We start from the raw sequence: 19,862 nt of genomic DNA, 5'->3' as shown, positions 1-19,862 counted from the left end.
ACAGAGGCAAAGGATTTGCTTAGTGTGATCAAAACCCTGGGTTCAATCCCCAGGACCAAATGTGTAAGTATAAGGCCCTGGGTTTGGTCTTCAGCTCTGAAGGAGGACCAAAAAACAAAAACAAAAAGAAACAAAACAATCAACAACAAAACAAGCAAAAGCAAAACCAAAAAACCAAAAACAACAAACAAAACAAAAACAGGTGCTCAACATGCAGAGGAGGACAAAGTTGATCTGTGTGTGTCTGACAGAGAGGTGACTTTGTCAGCCTCTTTGATTCAAAAAGGGGGATCAAACCGCACCAGGAACTCCAATACCAGAGGATCTGCTGCCCCCTGCTGGCCGTGGTGCAAACTCGATGCAGGAACTTGCATGGAGGCACAACCTCCATCCATATAAACAAATAAAACCGGAAACTGAGCTGCCAGGTAGACCATGAGTTGGTCTTGAGACTCAAGGCAGCTTTCAGGCTTGTGAGATGGGCAAGCTGTTACTACCCCACCGATACCCAGCAGTCAGCCTGGCATAGTGCCATCACAATCCTGAAGAACCATGAGGCCTTCCTGAGGGAAGGATTTCAAACTAAACATCAAAGTCTAGAGAAATAGCTGCGTGGCTAATAGCACTGGCTGCTCTTTCAGAGGCGCTGTCCTCAGCTCTTTGTAACGCCAGTTCTAGGGGATCCGGCACTCTTTTTGTCTGTGTGGCTATTGCACACATGTGGTACACTTACATATATGTAGGCCAAAGCCTCATCCACATACACATGAGAATAAATAAACATTTTTTTTTCTGGGGCAGGAGGCATGAAGTTTGAGACAAGGTCTTACTGTATAGCCTCTGCTGTCCTGAAATTCAGAGATCTGTCTTGCCTCTGTTTCCAAAGTGCTGGAATTAAAGGTGTGTGCCACTATACTTGACTAAAAATAAATAACCCTTAAAAGAAAAAAGAAAAAAAAACAGGAACAATAAACTAAAAATCAAAACCAGGATTGAGCCCAGCAGTGGTGGTACATGCCTTTAATCCCAGCACTTGGGAGGCAGAGGCAGGCGGATTTCTGAGTTTGAGGCCAGCCTGGTCTACAGAGTGAGTTCCAAGACAGCCAGGGCTACATAGAGAAACCCTATCTCAAAAAAAACAAAAAACAAAAAACAGAATTGAGCAGGTAACCAGAATGCATTGCGTAATATATGAAACTGACAAAGAAAAGATTTATTAATAAATACATATAAAAGTGGTAAAAAATTTTCACAATGTCCAGATCATATGTGAAGAAACAGGAAGGCAGAAAGGGAAGATGATACATCACAAGCCTGGCAGACACAGTTGGGCCTACAATCCTGCTCTTGACACTTTCATAGATACCTTAGACTTGATTTCTTTTTTCTTTTTTTTGGGGGGGGGGTTGTTTTGTTTTTTTGTTTCTGTTTTTCCAGACAGGGTTTCTCTGTGTAGCCCTGGCTGTCCTGAAACTCACTCTGTAGACCAGGCTGGCCTCGAACTCAGAAATCCGCCTGCCTCTGCCTCCCAAGTGCTAGGATTAAAGGCATGTGCCACCACTGTCAGGCCGTGCACCACCACTGACTGCCCAGCTAGTCTTGATTTCTAAGAAAGGAGCCGACTGAAAAAGCAAAACTCAATAAAAAAGCCTGCGCATACACCACCATGCCAGGCCAGTGTCCAGCATGGAACTGTAGCGACCCCTAGTGTACCAAACTGATTCCAACAGCAAAGACGCAAAGTAAATGCTTCCAGTGGCTAAGCAGCCAGAAACAGCTGGAAGTGAGAGAACTCGGCCAAGCAAGGCTGCCCAGGCTAGGAAGGCGCACGCGCTAGGAAGCAGCGTAGGAGGTACTCGTGGGTGAGGTTAGTTAGGCGCTTTGTTGATGTGCTAATTGGGATAACTGGGAGCTCTGGGTCTAACCCCTACCATCTAACCCCTGGCCCGAGGTGAATGGGGTTTCTACAGAGTGGTTCTGGAGCATAATCTCTGCCTAAGGAAGAGATTTGGAATGTGAATTTAGCTGCTGACAGAAGAACAGTCTGGATCAAACCAGGGACTCAAAACGGAGCCCAAATTGGACATGGTGCCACGTGATTATATGGTACTTGGAAAGTAGAGGCAGGGGGACCAGGTGCGCAAGGTCATCGTCAGCCATATCTATTAATTCAAGGCTCGTGGGATCCTACCCCGCAGGAAACAAAAATACAAACGTTGTAAGTGACAAGCTTAATGAGTCAAAAATATAGAGAGAGCTGGAGAGACGGCTCAGCTGTAACACTTCTCTTAAGGACCCAGGTTCAGTTCCCAGCACTCCCATGGTGTAGATTCCCTCCCAGGTCCAGGGGATCCAGTGTCCTATTTGAGAGCGCCCGCAGTGCAGTTGGTACAGACACACATGCACAAAAAACACGTATCTGCACAAAATAGATCACTCTAACTTTTTTTTTTAAGACATCGTCTCACTAAGTTGTACTGTCTGTCGGGAATTCAATATGTAGATCATGCTAGTACTAACAGATATCCTCCTGTCTCTGCCACTCAAATGCTGAAATTAAAAGCAAGAACCACTACGTCTGGCTTAATAAAAGATTAATATAATGAAAAGCATATATAAACGGCAGGGCTGAGAAACAGGACAAAATCACGGAGATTGGCAACGTTTATGAGTCTACAAACTCATAAATATGATTGTGTCTGCCCGCCCTACTGGACAGATGGAGCGAAGGTTGGGGGTCACAATGTCACCTCAGCTCCGTTCTAATCTTTGGCTGGGGAATACGGAAACAAGGTGACCATCATTTTTGTTTCTTTTGTTTTCTTGAGGCTGTTTCTCTGTGCACCCTGGCTGTACTGGAACTTACTACGTAGACTAGGCTGGCCTTGAACTAACGGAATTGAGCATCTCGGGTGAGGGGCTCCTCTGCCACGGTGGCTGCTGGGAAAGGTCGTAGCCGCAAGTGCTGCCGGGAAGCACAGGAAAGATGGCTTCCCTCACTCGTGGGCCACCGTCATTTCCAGGGTGCTTCCGGGTCAGGGGTATTCATGTAACTACGACTGGGTGCCAGGTCCCTCCTGTTTGGGACGATCCTGGCTTTTCTTTAGATAAACTTCATGTAGAACTCAGATCCTTCACCTCTCGGGGTCTCCTGGTCCCATTTTTTATACCTGGGGCCAGCTGCTGAACATCCCTGAGCCTGAGACCCACAAGGACTCCAGAAGTTGCTTACGTTCACCTGGCCTGTCCTGCCTCACAAACTCCCCCTCCAGACACTCCTCCATCACTCTTCTGTGGCTCAGACAGGCCGGGCTGGCCTGCTAGCCCCAAATTGCCTGCTGCCTAGTAACTATAACGACCAGCAGATGGCAGCGTTTTCCAGTTTACCATCCTTTAAGAATTAGAAACGGAGGGCCTGTGGCAGCATGCTTCTAATCCCAGCACTCTTGAGGAAGAGGCAGGCCAATCTCTCGGGGTTCAAAATCCAGCCCAGTCTTATACGGTAAAATCCTATCGCAAAAGAAAACCTTTTAAGTAATTATTTATTTAGTGTGTATGTGTGCTAGCACACTAGAGGTCAAAGGACAACTGGGGGTTCCTTTTCTCCTTTCATCCTGTGAGTCCAGAAATGTAAGTTGTCTGTCTGCCTTGGTGTCAGGCACCTTTCCCTGGAGAGCCATCTTGCCTGCCCTACTTTTCTTCACAGAAAGTATTTTGGGGGAGGGCACATTCGTACCAGGCTCAAATCCCCGCTTCTCTACCCACCAGAAAAAAAATAGTGGTCTGTTTATGATACCTATTTCCTTACCTCTCCTTCATCTCCCCGACTCCATGGATCACTGGCTACAGAGATGGCTCTACAATTAAGAGCACTGGATGTCCTTCCTAAGGATCTAAGTTGGGTTCCCAGTACCCAGTGGCTCAAAAAAACATCTAACTCCAGCTCTTGAGGGGATCCAATTCTCTCTTCTGGCCTCCATGGGACCCACACCTAAGTGTACAAGTACACACACACACACACACACACACACACACTTGTAAGAAGGTACTCTATAATCTCAGCACTCTAGGATCTTGAGTTGGACTCTAGCCAGAGCTACAAAGGTATCTATCTCCCTATCTCAATAAAAGACTGTCTTGTGGAAGTGAGGTGTCCACCACCAACACCTTTAGCAAGACTACTCTTTTTCTTCCGGCACCTGACATTGTCACAATGGCTACCACCATCACCCACTATGCAATTGAAGAGCTGCCAGGAAAGCTTGCAGATTGGATGGATGGACTTTATCACAGCAAGCCAGAGTGGGGCTTAGGGACTTGAGCCACAGCTTGTGGTTTACTTAGAAGAAAAGTGAACCCCAAATGCAGATAGGTTTTTGACCACATCAAGCCCACAGAATGTCCTGAGAGTACATGATACACCTAAGGTGAGAGACGCCCTCCCTTGGTTCTGCAGGACTGGATACAGGGATCAGGAACACAGCTGGACTCAGGCCCTGTCTGACCTAGTCAAGTTACTGACCTATGAATTAGAACCAGTCTTCCAAGCAGATCTTCAACTCCAGCTGGTCCCTACCAAAGCTCTGCTCTCAGGTCTCTCCTTGAGCTCTTCCCACCTGTCTGCAGTCCTCCCTCCAGGCCTGTTTCATCCACCACACTGGGCTCCTGCACCTGACTGACCAGTTTTGCTCTTTAATTATTGCATACCTCCAAGCCACATGCTGAGCAAGGTTTAAGCTCCAAAAACCCTTCCTCCCCACCCCCAGAACCTCTGGACTACAGGTGCTAACTGAAATGTCCCCTTACCTCCCCCACCCCCACACAATAAACTCATTTCACTCTTTCTAGAATCTTCTCTCTCAATCCAGAGTCTTTTCCACAAACCTCAGAGAAGGGCTTGGGAACCAGTTGGTAGGTTTACATCCTCTGTGTTCTGAGCTAATTTATGACAATTATCCTGAAAATGAATGTGAAATTTAAAACAAGGGGGAAGTTACATTAAAATTTTTTTTTCCTTTTTTTTCTTTCTTTCTTTTTTTAAGTATTGTGTAGAGTCACTGAGTTTGTAAAACAGCTTTCAAAGTGCAAACCTGGTGATCTAACCCTGATTACCAGAACCCACTGGGACACAGAGAATTGACTTCTGGGAGTTTTCTTCTGCCTGCCACATTAGGCTCTGTGGCATGCATGTGCGGGTGCATGAACACACACACAGAGACACACCCCACAGAAACACAATAAAAACTGCAGTGATAAATTATTATGTGTCTTCTTTCGTTTTGTTTTTTGAGACAGGGTTTCTGTGTAGCCCTGGCTGTCCTGGAACTCACTCTGTAGACCAGGCTGGCCTTGAACTCAGAAATCCACCTGCCTCTGCCTCCCAAGTGCTGGGATTAAAGGCGTGTGCCACCACTGCCCGGTGTGTCTTCTTTCTTGAAAGTAATAGAATAGGCAAACTTAAGGAAGGTCTTCTACACAACCTCACTTCTCTCGGTGACTTCTGAAGGTCGGGGGAGAGAAACCTGATTTTTCTATTTTGAAACAGGTTCTCAAGGCTGGAGAGATGGCTTAGCGGTTAAGAGCACTGACTGCTCTTCCAGGGGTCCTGAGTTCAAATCCCAGCAACCACATGGTAGCTCACAACCATCTGTAATGGGATCCAATGCCTTCTTCTGGTGTGCCTGAAGACAGTGTATTCACATACATTAAATGAATAAATAAATCTTTTGAAAAAAGAAAGAAAAAGAAAGAAACAGGGTCTCACTGTGCAGCTTGGCTGTCCTGGGACTCACTCTGTAAACCAGGCTGGCATTTAACTCAAAGATCCTCCTGCCTCTGCCTCCCCAGTACTGGGACCCAATACTACACCTAGACCCCACCCCCCACCCCTGATTTTTTTTCCATTTTCAATTTGAAGAGATTTGTTAAGGGATTTTATTGTGACACTTTCATACATATTACACCATACTTGTCTGGTATTTGCAGCTCCACGTGCCCCTCTGGTGCCTGATGGTTGTGCATTCTTAAGAAGTATTGTATAAGTTTCCAGATGAAAACTCCACGCTGCTGGGCACGCCTTTAATCCCAGCACTTGGGAGGCAGAGGCAGGTGGATTTCTGAGTTCGAGGCCAGCCTGGTCTACAGAGTGAGTTCCAGGACAGCCTGGGCTACACAGAGAAACCCTGTCTCGAAAAACAAAACAAAACAAAAAACAAAAAAGGAAAAAAAACAAAAAAAGAAAACTCCACCCTGCACGGGAGCTCCTTAAACAGGGAGGTAAGCAACCAAACAAGAACACCCTCAACCTGACCAGATTCACTGGGCTCCTCTCCCTGTCAGACTAAGCAGAGCCCAGTTCACTGAGCTGAGCGGGCAACTCAGACAAGCTGAATTCCCAACTCTCATGAGAAGAGACGAGAACCTTCTGCAAGATGACTCAGACCAGAGCAGCTGCCTGGAAGAAGCAGAAACCAGATGAGCTGCCTGGAAGAGATAGGATCAACTGAGGCGCCTGGGAAGACGTCTCCGACTGCTTCGTTGCCTGCAGGCTGTGCAGTGTGCTCCAGGTTTCCCAGCTTCTGAGGGCTGTCACTCAGGCTGGGGTGGGCCTTCATGATGCAGCTGTCTTTTAAACATTGCTGCTCCCGTAAGTGTTACCCCTCACCCATATTCCTGTAAGTAACGTCAATAAAACCCATTGCTTCACCAGGCTGGACTTTGGTGGGATCTGTACTTTAGTCTGCCTTGGGCTCCTTATCTGGGGTGAGTAGACTGTTTCATCTCCCTTGGAAGGGTTTTGACATATATGAGGAAGCTGCTGGAGCACCCACACTGGCCTCGGCCCTGTGATTGCACAAGAGTGGACCACTCAGGTGGTCCTTGCCCTTCTGCTTCCATTACTGTCGGTCCTTTGAGCTCTGTGCCCAAACTTAATGCAAACCAAACTCTCAAACCAACAAGAGTCCGGTCCAGACTGAAGGTCCAGTTCAGTTACAAAGCTCACTTCCAACAGCAATGGGTATATAATCAATACTACTATTAATTATTAATATTAACTAATAATAATAATATTCAACTTGTTTTATAAAGGGTCTCCTAAATGCAAAACTACAACTTGCAGAGCTAACATCAGCTAACTTAATCCTTTTTTTTTTTTTTTTTTAGTTTTTCGAGAAAGGGTTTCTCTGTGTAGTCCTGGCTGTCCTGGAACTCACTCTGTAGACCAGGCTGGCCTCGAACTCAGAAATCCGCCTGCCTCTGCCTCCCAAGTGCTGGAATTAAAGGTGTGCGCCACCACTGCCCGGCCCCTAAGTATTTTTTTTTTTTTTTAAAAAAAGACTTTAAAAAAAAATCTTATTCATTTATTTTTATTTCATGTGCATTGGTGTCCTGCCTTCATGTATGTTTGAGTGTGAGGGTGTCAAATCTCGGAGTTACTGACAGTTATGAGCTGCCATGTGGTTACTGGGAAATTGAACTCAGGACCTCTGGAAGAACCTTCAGTGTTCTTAATAGCTGAGCCATCTCTCCAGCCCTAAAAAGGACTTTTTAAAGCCTTCTTGTCTGAAATAAAGATTGCTACCTCTCCAGTGAAACCCCAGGAAACTACTCCACTCAAGAACAATAAAATTGTTGTTGGGCTATCTGTCCTAGCAGGTCCCATGAGGGCTAACAGAGCAGAAAATGCATTCACATTACAGGACCTAACAGGCAAGTGTATAAATAAAATAAAAAATGTGTAAACAAAAAAAGCATGGCTGACCTCTGACAATGTCAGGTTCACATCTGTCAATACTTCAGGGACTACTAGTTTCTTAGTCACATCCCAAAGGGCTTTTTTTTTTTTTTTTTTGGTTTTTCGAGACAGGGTTTCTTTGTGTAGCCCTGGATATCCTGTAACTCACTCTGTAGACCAGGCTGGCCTCGAACTCAGAAATCCTCCTGTCTCTGCCTCCCAAGTGCTGGGATTAAAGGCGTTCGCCACCACTGCCCGGCTAATTTTTTTTTGTTTGTTTGTTTGTATGTTTTTCGAGACGGGGTTTCTCTGTGTAGCCCTGGCTGTCCTGTAACTCACTTTGTAAACCAGGCTGGCCTCGAACTCAGAAATCCGCCTGCCTTTGCCTCCAAAGTGCTGCGATTAAAGGCGTGCACCACCACCGCCCGGCGTAAATTTTTTTTAAAGATTTATTTATTTATTATGTATGCAGCAGTTGCCAGCCATCTCTCCAGCCCTGACAATTTTTTAAGTTACTTTATATACATAGGTATTTTGTACTGGTAGTCCGAGTTCACTCAAAACACAAATTAAGGGCTGGGTGAAATGGCTCAGGGCATACTGTCAAGTCTGGATGATTAGAACCCTTGGGCCAGTACCGTGAAGACAACTCCAGTAGGCTGTCCCAACCATCTTGAGGTTCACTCTTGTGCCCTCACTCTCCAGTATGTACCCACAGCAAATAAGGGCACCACTTCCTCCCTACCCCCCCCATAACTGGAAAAGCCAATATTCAGAAGGTCCTAGAAGACACCTTGGCAGAACTGTACTTGCCTGGAATTACTAAGATGAGGAACACACTTCTGATCTTTCAGCAAACACGTTAGAGACCCGGGCAGATTCCGTGTGCAAAGCCTCCGGCTCCCATGGCCTCCCATCTGTGTCTTTGCCTCCCAGCTACTTCATACATGAAGTGCCCACCCAGCCCATTTAAACTCCACCTATGTATCATAACACCTAATCCTTCATCTGTGATATCCCACCCTTTGAATACCCCAACGGAGGGGCATTTCCTCCTGCCTGTACTTCCTGGTTATCAGGATACCGGTGCTAAGAAATTCACGCAGTAATCCCATGGAGGTGTGCAGTTAGATGTATATACCAGACATAAGTACTGCTATGCTCGCCATATGAAACAGCTAAACCATGCTCATATTTGGTTCTGTAACCACACCAGCAAGAAGCAAAGGCTCCAACTTCCCCCATATCCCTGTGAAATACTTGTATTTGTTATTAGTGCTCTTTATCAGTTAGGGGCCTGCTACTGAGGGGTCATTAGCTCAGCCCTTTAGACCTTAGCTCACACATGCAACTAAAGACAGTCTGAGTCTTTATCTCTAAAAAACAAAAAAACAAAAAAAAACCAGACGCCAGGTGGCGGTGGTACACTTGGGTGGCAGAAGTAAGTGGATCTCATGAGTTCCAGGACAGTCAGGGTTACAGAGAAACCCTGTCTCAAAATACAAACCAACCTGAATGTGGGCACACACATGCCACAGCCCTCATGTGGGTCAGGACAACGTCCACGAGGGTCACCTTTTCCTGTTGAGCCATCTTGCCAGCCCATGAACTTCATTCAGTCTTTCCTTCAGAACTCACTTGCTTTGTCAATTTCCATGCCAGACTTTAGGAAAATGTAGAGGACCCTTTCCCCCAACCCTCATGTTTGACAGGCTCCCCCAGTGCCCAGCTACAGGTAACAGAAATAAAAGGAGACAGGGAAGAGGAACAGAGGCAGAGTCCATCATTGAACTCACAGGGCTCTCCAGAAATCTCTCAAGGAGGTGTTCAATCCCAGAGTTCTCCACTCTGGCCACCTTAGGAGAGTAGCAAATCACAACACTTTTAGGAAAAAAGTAGACAATCAGGTCTCATGGGTCACCTCTAGTCCCTCATGACCTCCACCCAAACCGGAGGCTACCTGCTTTGAGAAACAGGTTAAGACTCAGCTCCACTCAAAGCAAATTCCAAGGCAAGCTGAGAACACACAGAGGTTAGCTTGAACAAAAACAAAAAACAGTGTTTGTATTTGACCTCCATGTCTGCCTGCACACGTGTGCACCAGGTGCCTGGAGGCCACAGGAGGGCATCTGGTTCTCTGGACCTAGAATTGGGAACCTGACCTAGGTCCTCGGGCTCTATCCACAGAGCCATCTTTCCAGCCCCTACACCACTTTCCAATTGTTTAAGGTTTTGAAGCAGAGCCTAACTACACAGCCCATGCTGGCCTCAAACTCGTGATCCTCCTGCCTCAGCCATCCTGGGATTAGAGGCATGTGCCTACCACATAGATCGCGAAGTTCCTAATCTCTCTAGCACCTGCCTGCCTCCCTGCCCCCACAATCAAGAACCATCAAGAGATGAATTGCTTGGTTTCCTTGGGGCCACAGCACAGTCCTCAAATGGGTCCTTCTCCATCAGCCCAAGAAGAGGTTAAAAGGCCAGAACCCACCAGAAAAAAAGGAGGCAGCAGCAACAACGGCAGCTGGTGAGTCACACACAGCCACTTACCCTTTGGAGAGACAGCTGTTACTATCCTTCCTTGGGAAACTCAAAGACAGGGATATAAAGCCTGTATATAAATACAGATACACACAGCCGTTTACGAGTGTGTGTGTGTGTGTGGGGGGGGGGTGTTGCCATGGTGTGAATGTAGAGATCAGACTGTGGGAGTTGGTTCTCTTGTTCTACTAGGTCCTGGGAACTCAACTCTCTCCATCAAACGTGGTGGCAAGCACATTACAGGCACGATGTCTGACCACCCCAGCCTGTTTTGTTTTCTTCCTTAAAAAAAAAAAAAAAAAACTAGCAACACCCGTTTAGCATGTGTGCTCATGAAAAGTCCTGGGACAGCCAGACCTCTGAGTTCCCCCCACCCCCACCAAGAGTGGTACCCCATACCTAATCCAGATGGAAAGATCACACAGACACAAGTTTTCATGGGAAAACCCTCTGTTTATTTGATTAAACAAAAATAAAATAAGCTGCATAGGAACAATTTTAAAGTCCAAAGAGACACCGGCTTTGTTTTAAGGCTGCAGTAGCTGATACAGCATCTCCTTGCTACTCCCCCCAGCCTTCTCTGTGGACCACAGAGATACATTCAGAAGCCTGTTAGCTCACAGGAGGTTTGGAACGCTCTTCCACTGGCTCTTTACCTGCTCACTGCCTGTCATGCCTGTGGCTGGCAATAGTAACATTGAAGGTTTTAAAGGTAAAAGCCCAAAAAGAGGGGAAAGGGGCTTACAAAAAAATAATTAAAAAAAATTACATTTTTGCCTTGAGGTTTGGGGGGGAAATCCCCCTAGCTGACAAGCTCCTAATTGCCACCACAATCCCAAAAGTGGCAGAGGCAGAGAGGGCTCTGCTGCCAGGGGAGACAGTGTGTTCCTTCAGTCAGCTTGTCCAGCTTAAGACACTTAACTTAGTCATTCTAGCATCAGGCAACATGCCTCTGTGAATTCCACCCGGAAAGGCGTGCATTCACTTTTCTTAAAACAAAAAGACCCAAGTGGGTCGTGTATTCTATAGTTACAAAAAAATTAAAGCTTTTTCTCTTTTTGGCTGACCAGGCATGAGAGAGCTAATGGACTGTATCAAACAAGATCCATTAAAACAAAACCGAACAACCCTCCCACCCACATCTACATGTAACATGCTAGTTAAACACTGCTAAACCACCCACCCTCACCGGCACTGACGTTAAGGGAAAAGGGGGAAAGACATTTACCACCCTAAAACCAAGAAAGCCCCACCCATACATGTGAACGGTCTCCCTCTAAAGGAGGAGGACAGCTACAGACTGCTAGAAACACCAAGAACCATCGCAAAGTTGGTTACAGTGAAAGTAAACATGCTGCTGCCAGAGGTGCCAATATTTAGCCAGTGTGCTCTGAGATAGCCTTAAGATACGACCTGAGCTCGTGATTTAATACAATCATTAAAAGGGGTCTAAGACCATGCAGATACACAAAAACATTTAGAACCATTACTGGTTAAATGACGGTGGGAAAACAGCCCTCCAGGCTGGATTGCTAACCCGTAACACCAGTTTTTTAAAAATAGACATTATTGAGGTATTTCTTCACGGTGACATTTATTTATAAACCCAAAACCCGATTAGTCCAGCGGCTTACCGGATGTTCTCATCCAGGTAGACCAGAACGTTACCGGGGACAAACAGGGAGAAAGTTAACAGTACAGCATTTCCTGATAACGTGCTTCTCAATTTATCAAGTATTTAACAAACAAGAACAAAGGGGGGAGATGGGGAACAACAAATGTCAAAGAGTTGCCTTTGGTAGGAAGAACAAATCAAAACAAAAAGCAATACACAGGTCACCGGTCGCTGTAGAAATGGCTGCACCACAGTGACGGACATCCTGCTGGGCACAGAGAGCTTCAAATACAATCATGAAGTCAGAGATTCTCATTCCCTTCAAATACCTGATGCTTCCCATTAGACCTGTAGGGCTCCCACTACAAGGGCATGCCTGCAGACACTCCTAACAGATAAAACAGCTTTCTCTTGAAGAGAAGAGACCTAAAGGCCTTTATTGAAATAAGGTTCTCCATCAGGTCAGAGACGTAGCTCTGCGGCAGGGAAAGCAAGACTGGCCGAGAACTACTTGGGTGAATGACTACACTGACCAGACAGCTCTTGTTCAAGGTCAGACGTTTGTCTACTCAAAGAAATCAATCCTGCATTCCTGAACATTGTCTTCTAGAGGGGTCTCCCACGTCCACCCCCTCCCCAACTGGATTAACACTATCCCTTTCAAGACCCATCAGGTGCCGGTGTGAGGTAGACAACTTCTCGCCAAAAGTGAGGTAGAAAATCCATAATAGACAAATCAGTGTGGTTGGGACGGTGCCCTGTTCTGTGACCCTGGCTCACAGAAAGCCAGAGAAAGCCCCAGCCCTATGTAACTGTACACAGGGATGGTGTCATCTTCATATAGACTGTCAGAAACTCAGTAGGAGAGATGTTCTAAATAAATACATTTTGGCACCACTGTGTGTGTGTATACATATATATATATATATATATATATATATGTATACACACACGCAGACACACACAGACACACATACACACTTCTTAGACAATAGGGAAAAAAAACCTAGAACTTTGGCATTCCTTTTAATACCTACCAGAACACAGCAACCCTAGAATCTTCCAAACCCAAAAGACAACACACAGACAGACAGTATTGTGCTGCTTCAAGCTTAAAAGACTTCCCAACTCAAATGATTAAGCTTTGGCTTAACTACATGAAACACACTGGGCCATCCATCACAAAGTGCCTTCACCCCGGCAACCTCTATGGCCCAACACTGTCCAATTCCATTTAGGGTACCCTTGTGTGCTTCCCCAGATAAGTTAGACTTAACAAGGGTATCGATTGAGGAAGTTTAGTGCACTTGGGGAACAGCCTAGACTACTAGGCTCAAGCCAAGATGAGGAGGTACCTGCCAGCCGTACGAATGGAGGACAGGTCTGAAGACAAAACAGGGTGGCTTCTCATAAACGAAAGTTACAGATTAGTGATTACTTTCAGATTAGATTTTTGGAATGTTAAGCAGGTGGCAACCAGGCGTTTAGCACTCAAACTTAGGATAATTCACTTCCAATGGGAATCTCCTGGTCCCCAGCCTCTCCAGCTTCTGCCACCTGTCCAGGCTAGATCTACACAGGGGCCGTTACCTGTCAGTCTCTCACTGAGAGACGGTTTCCATCCATCCAGCACCCAGGATGTCTCTTTCCTGTCATACCTATGTGACATCACCTCAGAATGGGCAGCAGGTGCACACCAAACATGGCTTGCATCATGATATGGAACAGCCCACATTATCTAAGAGACACTCTCCAAAGTGCTTAGCACCAATTCCTCCACAGGCTAGGAGTCAAATCTCAGGCAGCCACAAATAGCCACTTGTTTTAAAAACAAAAGTTCTCCAATTATGACCACATTCCTTAGAAGCCAGCCCTACACTGTTCTGGATATAGAAAGGTAAAGAGCCAAAGACCTCCAAGGACACACCCACTGTGCTCTAGGCCCACACTGGTCTATCTATGTACTCATTAAGACCCAACCATCTCAGCCACAAGATGGGATCCTGGCCCGAGCTAGCAAATCCTAAGTAAAATGTCAAGTATTTTATTTGTTAGTCACCAGAAAAAGTTCTCCCTAAACAGCCAATATTCCTGCCACAGAGGAACTGCGAGGAGGGACACCCAAGGAGCACGGGATATGACTTAAATTTAGCATTGGAAAGCAGTTTTCCCCAGCCACAATTAAAATCAGGTTTCTGAAAAAGCTATTAAGATTAATTTGTTCAATTAGAATCATTAAGAATGCAAAGCCAGTTATATTGAGTGTTTAAGGGCAGTTTGTTAGGAAGATGAGGGAAGAGGAGGCAGCTGCCTCCTGGCTGTCCTGTTCTACAAAATTTTTAAAAATCAGTTTAACATTTAGGTGACATAATAAAGGCTAAAGGGATATAAACTGGGGAAGGACCCGCTTAAATTTTAAAAGGAGCTTGTAACCCTCTTTCGCATCCCCGGGAACCTAAAAAGTGGGGGTCAGCAGCTGAAGCTACCTTTGGGATTCCTTGATTGTGTACCATTCTCCCTGCTGACCCCAGCACCTGCTGCCGCCTCATTTTAGACCATTCTGAAATCCTGAAATTAACTCATGTGAATGAACGTTGTAGTTCACACAGACAAACTGAACGACCAAAAGCAATCTGACTGACCCCTTATCCTCTTCCTCTGGGAAGTTTCTGCTATGCATTGTTGGCAGGACCTGAGCCTTTGGTCTGTTTCGGGCAGTTTTCTGCCTGTTTCAAACCTGGTCTGATTTCAGTAGTGAGGAGAGTACAGAGAACCACCGTAGGTCCTCATTAGACAGATGAACTCGAGAAGACCCACTCTGTGGCTTACAATAAATCACCCTCAATGGGACGGGAGGCACACACTCCCAAGTTTCTATTCTTTGGTACAGGTTTTTTTTAAAAAAAGACATATACTGTGTCCAACACTTCCTGTTGGGGTGGTTTGGTCTGTAAATCCTTTACATTCAAAGGCCTTTGGGGGAGGAATGGGGGTTTGGGTTAACCTTGAGGTCTGACTCCACTCAGATACAGAGAAGGCTCCTGAGAAAGAGACCTGAGTCAAGGGCTTAGGAAATGGGCGCTCCTACTTGTCATTCAGACATTCTTCTATATTCCCTGAACTTCCAAAGCAGGAAAAAAAATTGTGCTTCTCAAATAAAATATATCCCTTTGCCTACCATACCCTCTTGCATTGGGACTGGGACTCCCGCCCTCCTGAACAGTCCCTCACTTCTTCAGCCCCCCCCCTTCTGTGGCACCCTGGTCCACATCTGAAAAGCCCCTCTCTCTGAGAACAAGGTTAACTTATTTCCTTATACCTAAGTCTTTATAACGAACAACAAAAACACAGATACTTAACTTTTGAGAACACTTTCAACTGACAGTCCTGAGCTAAATCTATATTCTTAGCAAACTGGGAAGAAGTTTGCTTGGGATATCACGTGTCAAGTCCAACTTTTCTCCTCAAGCAAAGATGGCTTTGAAATACAAACATGCGCGCACATGCACGCATAAACACTCTTCCTTACCAGATACAAAGATGAGACACCCGAAAATATGAATAGTCTGCTTTTCTAGGCTAGCAAGCCACAGCCATATCTCCTAGGGATGAGGATGTTAGACACAGAGGTAAACAGAGAAAAGCTCTGTTGCATTGATATAAAAAAAGAAAGATTTTTTTTCCCCTAAAAAAGAGCAAACCACGCAACCTAACCCCATAAAAACACAGTATGCTCAAGAACACAAATACACTACAATTATGAATTTTAAATCCTATCTTTCCAACATCTTATACTTCTCTTTCTTACTTAGTAGTTTTTTGGGTTTCCTTGGCTCAATTCACAAAATGTACCCCACCATATGCCTTCAGTGCCCTCAAGGCTGCAGGACTGCTGGTCTGTGCCTACTATGCCTTTGGGAGGGAAGGGGTGTGAGCTCCACAGAGGAGCAAAGAGGGCTGCTAGAGAAGGAAATGCAAAGATTTGAGGTAGATAGAAATTATCACTTCACAGGCTCAATCCCTGCACAAAAGAGAATTACATTCATCTGTAAAAAAAAGAAAAAAAAAAGCTGAGGTAGGACTTAGGCAATGTTGTACTTTTGTTCTTTAAAAAAATAATAAAAATAAAGGGGGGAGGGGGAGAAAAAAAAAGAAAAAGAAATATCCCTGAGACAATTTCTTCTTTGAAATTCAAAATGAGAGACACACACATGCACACCCTAAACACAGAAAAAACCCAGAAGACAATTAGAAGATGAGGATTCGATTGTTGCCAAAGTCCACCACGACGATCAAGCCATCCGGGGTGACCGCAATACCTGAGGGGCGGTCCATCTGCCCAAAGCCACTGCCTTGAGCACCAAACTTGCACAGGAAGCTGCCGTTGGCTTCAAACATCTGCACTCGGTGATTTCTGGAATCAGCTACAATGATTCGCCCTTCCTGGTCCACGGCCACACCCTGTGGTCGCAGGAACTGCCCATTGCCAGTGCCCTCTGAGCCCAAGAAGCGGGCAGATTGGCAATCAGGGTGAATAACCAGAAGCCGGTGGTTGTTGAAATCGGTGACTACCAAGTGACCTTCTTGGTTGAAAGCCACACCCCGTGGAGAGTCAAAGTGCTTCCAGAGAGATCCCTCGAAGCCGTACTTATTCAGGAAGACCCCATCAGGTCCAAACAGCTGGACGCGATGGTTTCGGGTGTCTGAGACCAGGATCTTGCCCTCAGAATTCACTGCCACATCCCACGGGTAGTTAAACTGCCCGTTCTTGGTTCCTTTCTCACCAAACTTAAGAAGGAACTGGCCCTCAAAGGTGAAGACTTGAATGCGATGATTGTCTTTGTCGGCCACTACGATCCTGCGGGAGGCGTCACAGGCCACCCCAGCTGGTCGGTCAAACTGCCCAGGCCTCGAACCTAGGGTACCAAACTTGTGGTGGAAGGAGCCACAGGGCTTGAACACCTGGATTCGGTTATTGCTGCGGTCAGCCACAATGATGTAGCCCTCCTTATCCACACTCACACCCCAGGGCCTACAGAGCTTGCCTTCAGCGTCGCCCTCACTGCCGAAGCTCAACCCTGGGAGCCCAATGCCCACGTAGCTGCGGCCTGACTTGACCACTACCTTGAAGGGGCTGTTCTCTATATGCTGGTTGTACAGTGTCACCGACACCAAGTGCTCACCCTCAAGCTGGGGCCTGTAGCTGACTACGTAAGTCCCATTCTGCTGGTCGCTCACTTCTGCACCAAACAGGTTTCCATCAGGGCCAAGGACCACAACTGACATCAGGTCACCTCCCGAGAGGCGGGGCTCACCATCGTGGTCATAGCCCATGACAGTGAAGGAGGCCACCTTCCCCTGAAGGGCTCGCTTGATGCCATCTCCTGTAGCCTTTGTGAGCGGGGCAAAAGCCCCACTGCTGACAAAGCCGAAAGACTTGAGGGCAAGGTACAGGGCTTGGTCAGGGGGCGTGAACATAACACGATCATCTTCTTGGGGCTGCAGGAGGCCCCGGATGGTCTTGAGCTCCTGCACCTGGGCCAGCATCCGGTCTCGGGCCAGCAGGATGTCCAGGGCTCGGCCCTCTTCCAGGACCTGTTGGACAGCACTGATGGTGCTCTCCAGCTTGTTGAGGTTCTGCCGCAGCTTCTCCACCTGCAGGTATAGAGACTTAGCCTTCACCTGGCGTATCTTCTCCACCTGGAGAGGAAAGAGACAGAAACTTACAACTGAGCTCGGAGAGCGGAGTGTGAGGAACCCACCTGATCTGGAGTGGGGGGCAGAAATGGGAAAGTATTTCCCAACAAACAGAACAAGTGCCTCCTTTTTCTTTTCTGCATTCAAATCCTAACAGTCACCCATTTCAAGTAAGCTGCCCCACACCCTGAAGTAAAAACCAACCCACATCCTTTGCTTAGGACCATGACCACTCAGTGCTCTTGAGCTGGGAGCTACAGAAAGTCACCTATGGAAATGGGACAACTTTTCTGAGGTCTGAATTTAAAAACACAGAAACTTATTATTTTAATTGTGTTTGTATGTACATGAGTGAAGACGTCCAGAGGCCAGAGGTGCTGGATCCAGAGGAAGCCAAGATTCTGGTCCTGAAAGAGCAGTAAGTTTTCTCTCTCGTTTTCTGACTAAAAGACAGGCAGGCAGACTTTTTCTAGTTTGTTTCATATTTTGTTTGGTGGGGGGTGGCTCCTGGGGGTAGGGACTAGTCATGTAGTCTTGATTGACCTAATACTTGAGGCCAGCCTGGTCTACCAAGTGAGTTCCAGGACTACATAGAGAAACCCTGTCTTGAAAAACCAACAAAACAAACAAACAAACAAAAAAACCTAGCTGTACTTGAACTCACAGAAACCCACCTGCTCTGGGTTCCACAGGTACAGTTAACTAAAAGGCATGTGCCACTACACCTGAAACTCCAGTTCTAGAGGCACCCCTATGCCCCTGCAGGCACCTACTCACATGCCCACACACGTTTTTAAAAATTTTAATTTTAAGGGTATTTTCTGAGGAGGAACTAAGAAGCTATCTCTACCACAGTACTAGCCACCCAACAAGAGGCCTCTCTTATAAGTCAACTTTGCAACCCTGTGTTCAGAGCAGCCAAAGACTCAGGTTGAGGGCCAGCCAAAAGGTAGCCATGGCTGGACACACAACCAGAAAGGCTAAGGTGTCTTCCCAGCTGGTTGTTATCAGAAAGCCCACAGTGTGCTCAGCTATCTTCCCTGCCTTCAACAGGAAGGACTACACACACACACACACACACACACACACACACACACACACACACACACACCCCTACCTTGGTGGAGGTTTTACCACTCAGGGTGTTGGGACACGGAAAATAAGGACAGTTTCCTACCCACCCTTCTGCTAAACAAGAGTTTTGATTGTCTGCCACTGGCTGGCCTCCTTTTCAGAGTGCACAACAGAAAACCTGAGCCCCGGCCCTTCCTGGTTTCCCCGGCCCTTCTGAAAGGATTTCTTGTTGTTTTGCTACATGAGTGACACCCAGCATTCCAGGGACATATCCCCCACCCCCACCAGAACCCCCGCGCCTCAAACTTTCTGGAAATTAGCACCTCTTTCTAAACTTAGAGCTTGGGCCTCGGATCTTGAAACGAGGCTCAAGTTCTGTGCGGGCCAGGCCTGAGGGAGCTGACTGGGGAAGCCGTGCACCCCGTACCTTCCACAACAGCTCACACTCACGATCCTCTAGAGCCTTCTTGTGGCGAGCTGTGACGGCCTTGACCTCCGACTGGACCACTTTCGCCTTCATCTCCACCTGTTCCGCCACAGTCTGTGCCTGCTCGATGCTCAGCTGGAAAAGCAAGAGAAACCTTGAGGCGCTGGAAGGGGTGTCAGCTCTTACCTGGAGGACAGCAGCTTCCAAGAGACCTGCAGGGCTCGTGCTTGCTGGCACCTGCTGGTGTGTAACTGAGAGTTGCTGGCAAAGGCTGAGTCTTTGTCTCAGAAGTGGCGAGTATCAGACTATGAAGGGATGCTCTTAACAACAGGGTCACCCGTGTGGTTGGGTTTCTGTGGAATACTGGGAGGAGGGTCAGATGTAAAGTAGCTCTGAGCTCCTGGACGGACTCTCCCACACCTGAAGGCCAGAGAGGTTCCCTCACGGGGGCGCAGGGAACGGAACACGGAGGTTAGTGGTCTCTCCACCACATGTCCGTCAGTTTCCAGCCATCTCTCCTAAGCCAATTACTACATGTGCACTCTGGGAGCATTACCTCATCTAACCTAAGAAAATCCTTAATCACGCCCTGCAGTCAGGACCCCACATCTTACAGTACCAGCCCCAGTACATCAGGCAGCTTAATCAGACATATTGTTCATAAAAAATTAACTCTGACAGAAGGCCTGATGTGTTCGTTAATATTACATGAAGTGCCTCAAAAAGGCAGAAAGGATTTCCTCGGAACACCAAGGACTGGGATTCTGACCTGA

The 19,862-nt window shown here is 46.8% G+C and overlaps 1 protein-coding gene across 1 annotated transcript in view; it reads right to left on the bottom strand.

Annotated features, from left to right (window-relative positions):
• Positions 1–14,790: 14,790 nt before the first annotated feature.
• Trim71 (tripartite motif containing 71) overlaps positions 14,791–19,862 on the bottom strand; it is a 53,758-nt gene continuing 48,686 nt past the window's right edge. Inside the window, exons 3-4 of the mRNA XM_028767440.1 lie at positions 19,090–19,224; positions 14,791–17,591 (exon numbers count right to left, since the gene is read on the bottom strand). Of these exons, the coding sequence (XP_028623273.1) occupies positions 16,140–17,591; positions 19,090–19,224 (1,587 nt within the window). The 3' untranslated portion in view covers positions 14,791–16,139. The remainder of the gene's footprint in view (positions 17,592–19,089; positions 19,225–19,862) is intronic.

This window comes from Grammomys surdaster, unplaced genomic scaffold (genome assembly GCF_004785775.1).
Source record: "Grammomys surdaster isolate TR1022 unplaced genomic scaffold, NIH_TR_1.0 172, whole genome shotgun sequence".
In the NCBI taxonomy this organism is placed as follows: domain Eukaryota; kingdom Metazoa; phylum Chordata; class Mammalia; order Rodentia; family Muridae; genus Grammomys; species Grammomys surdaster.
Note: the sequence above shows the minus strand (reverse complement) of the source record. Positions and strands in the feature narration are given on the sequence as shown.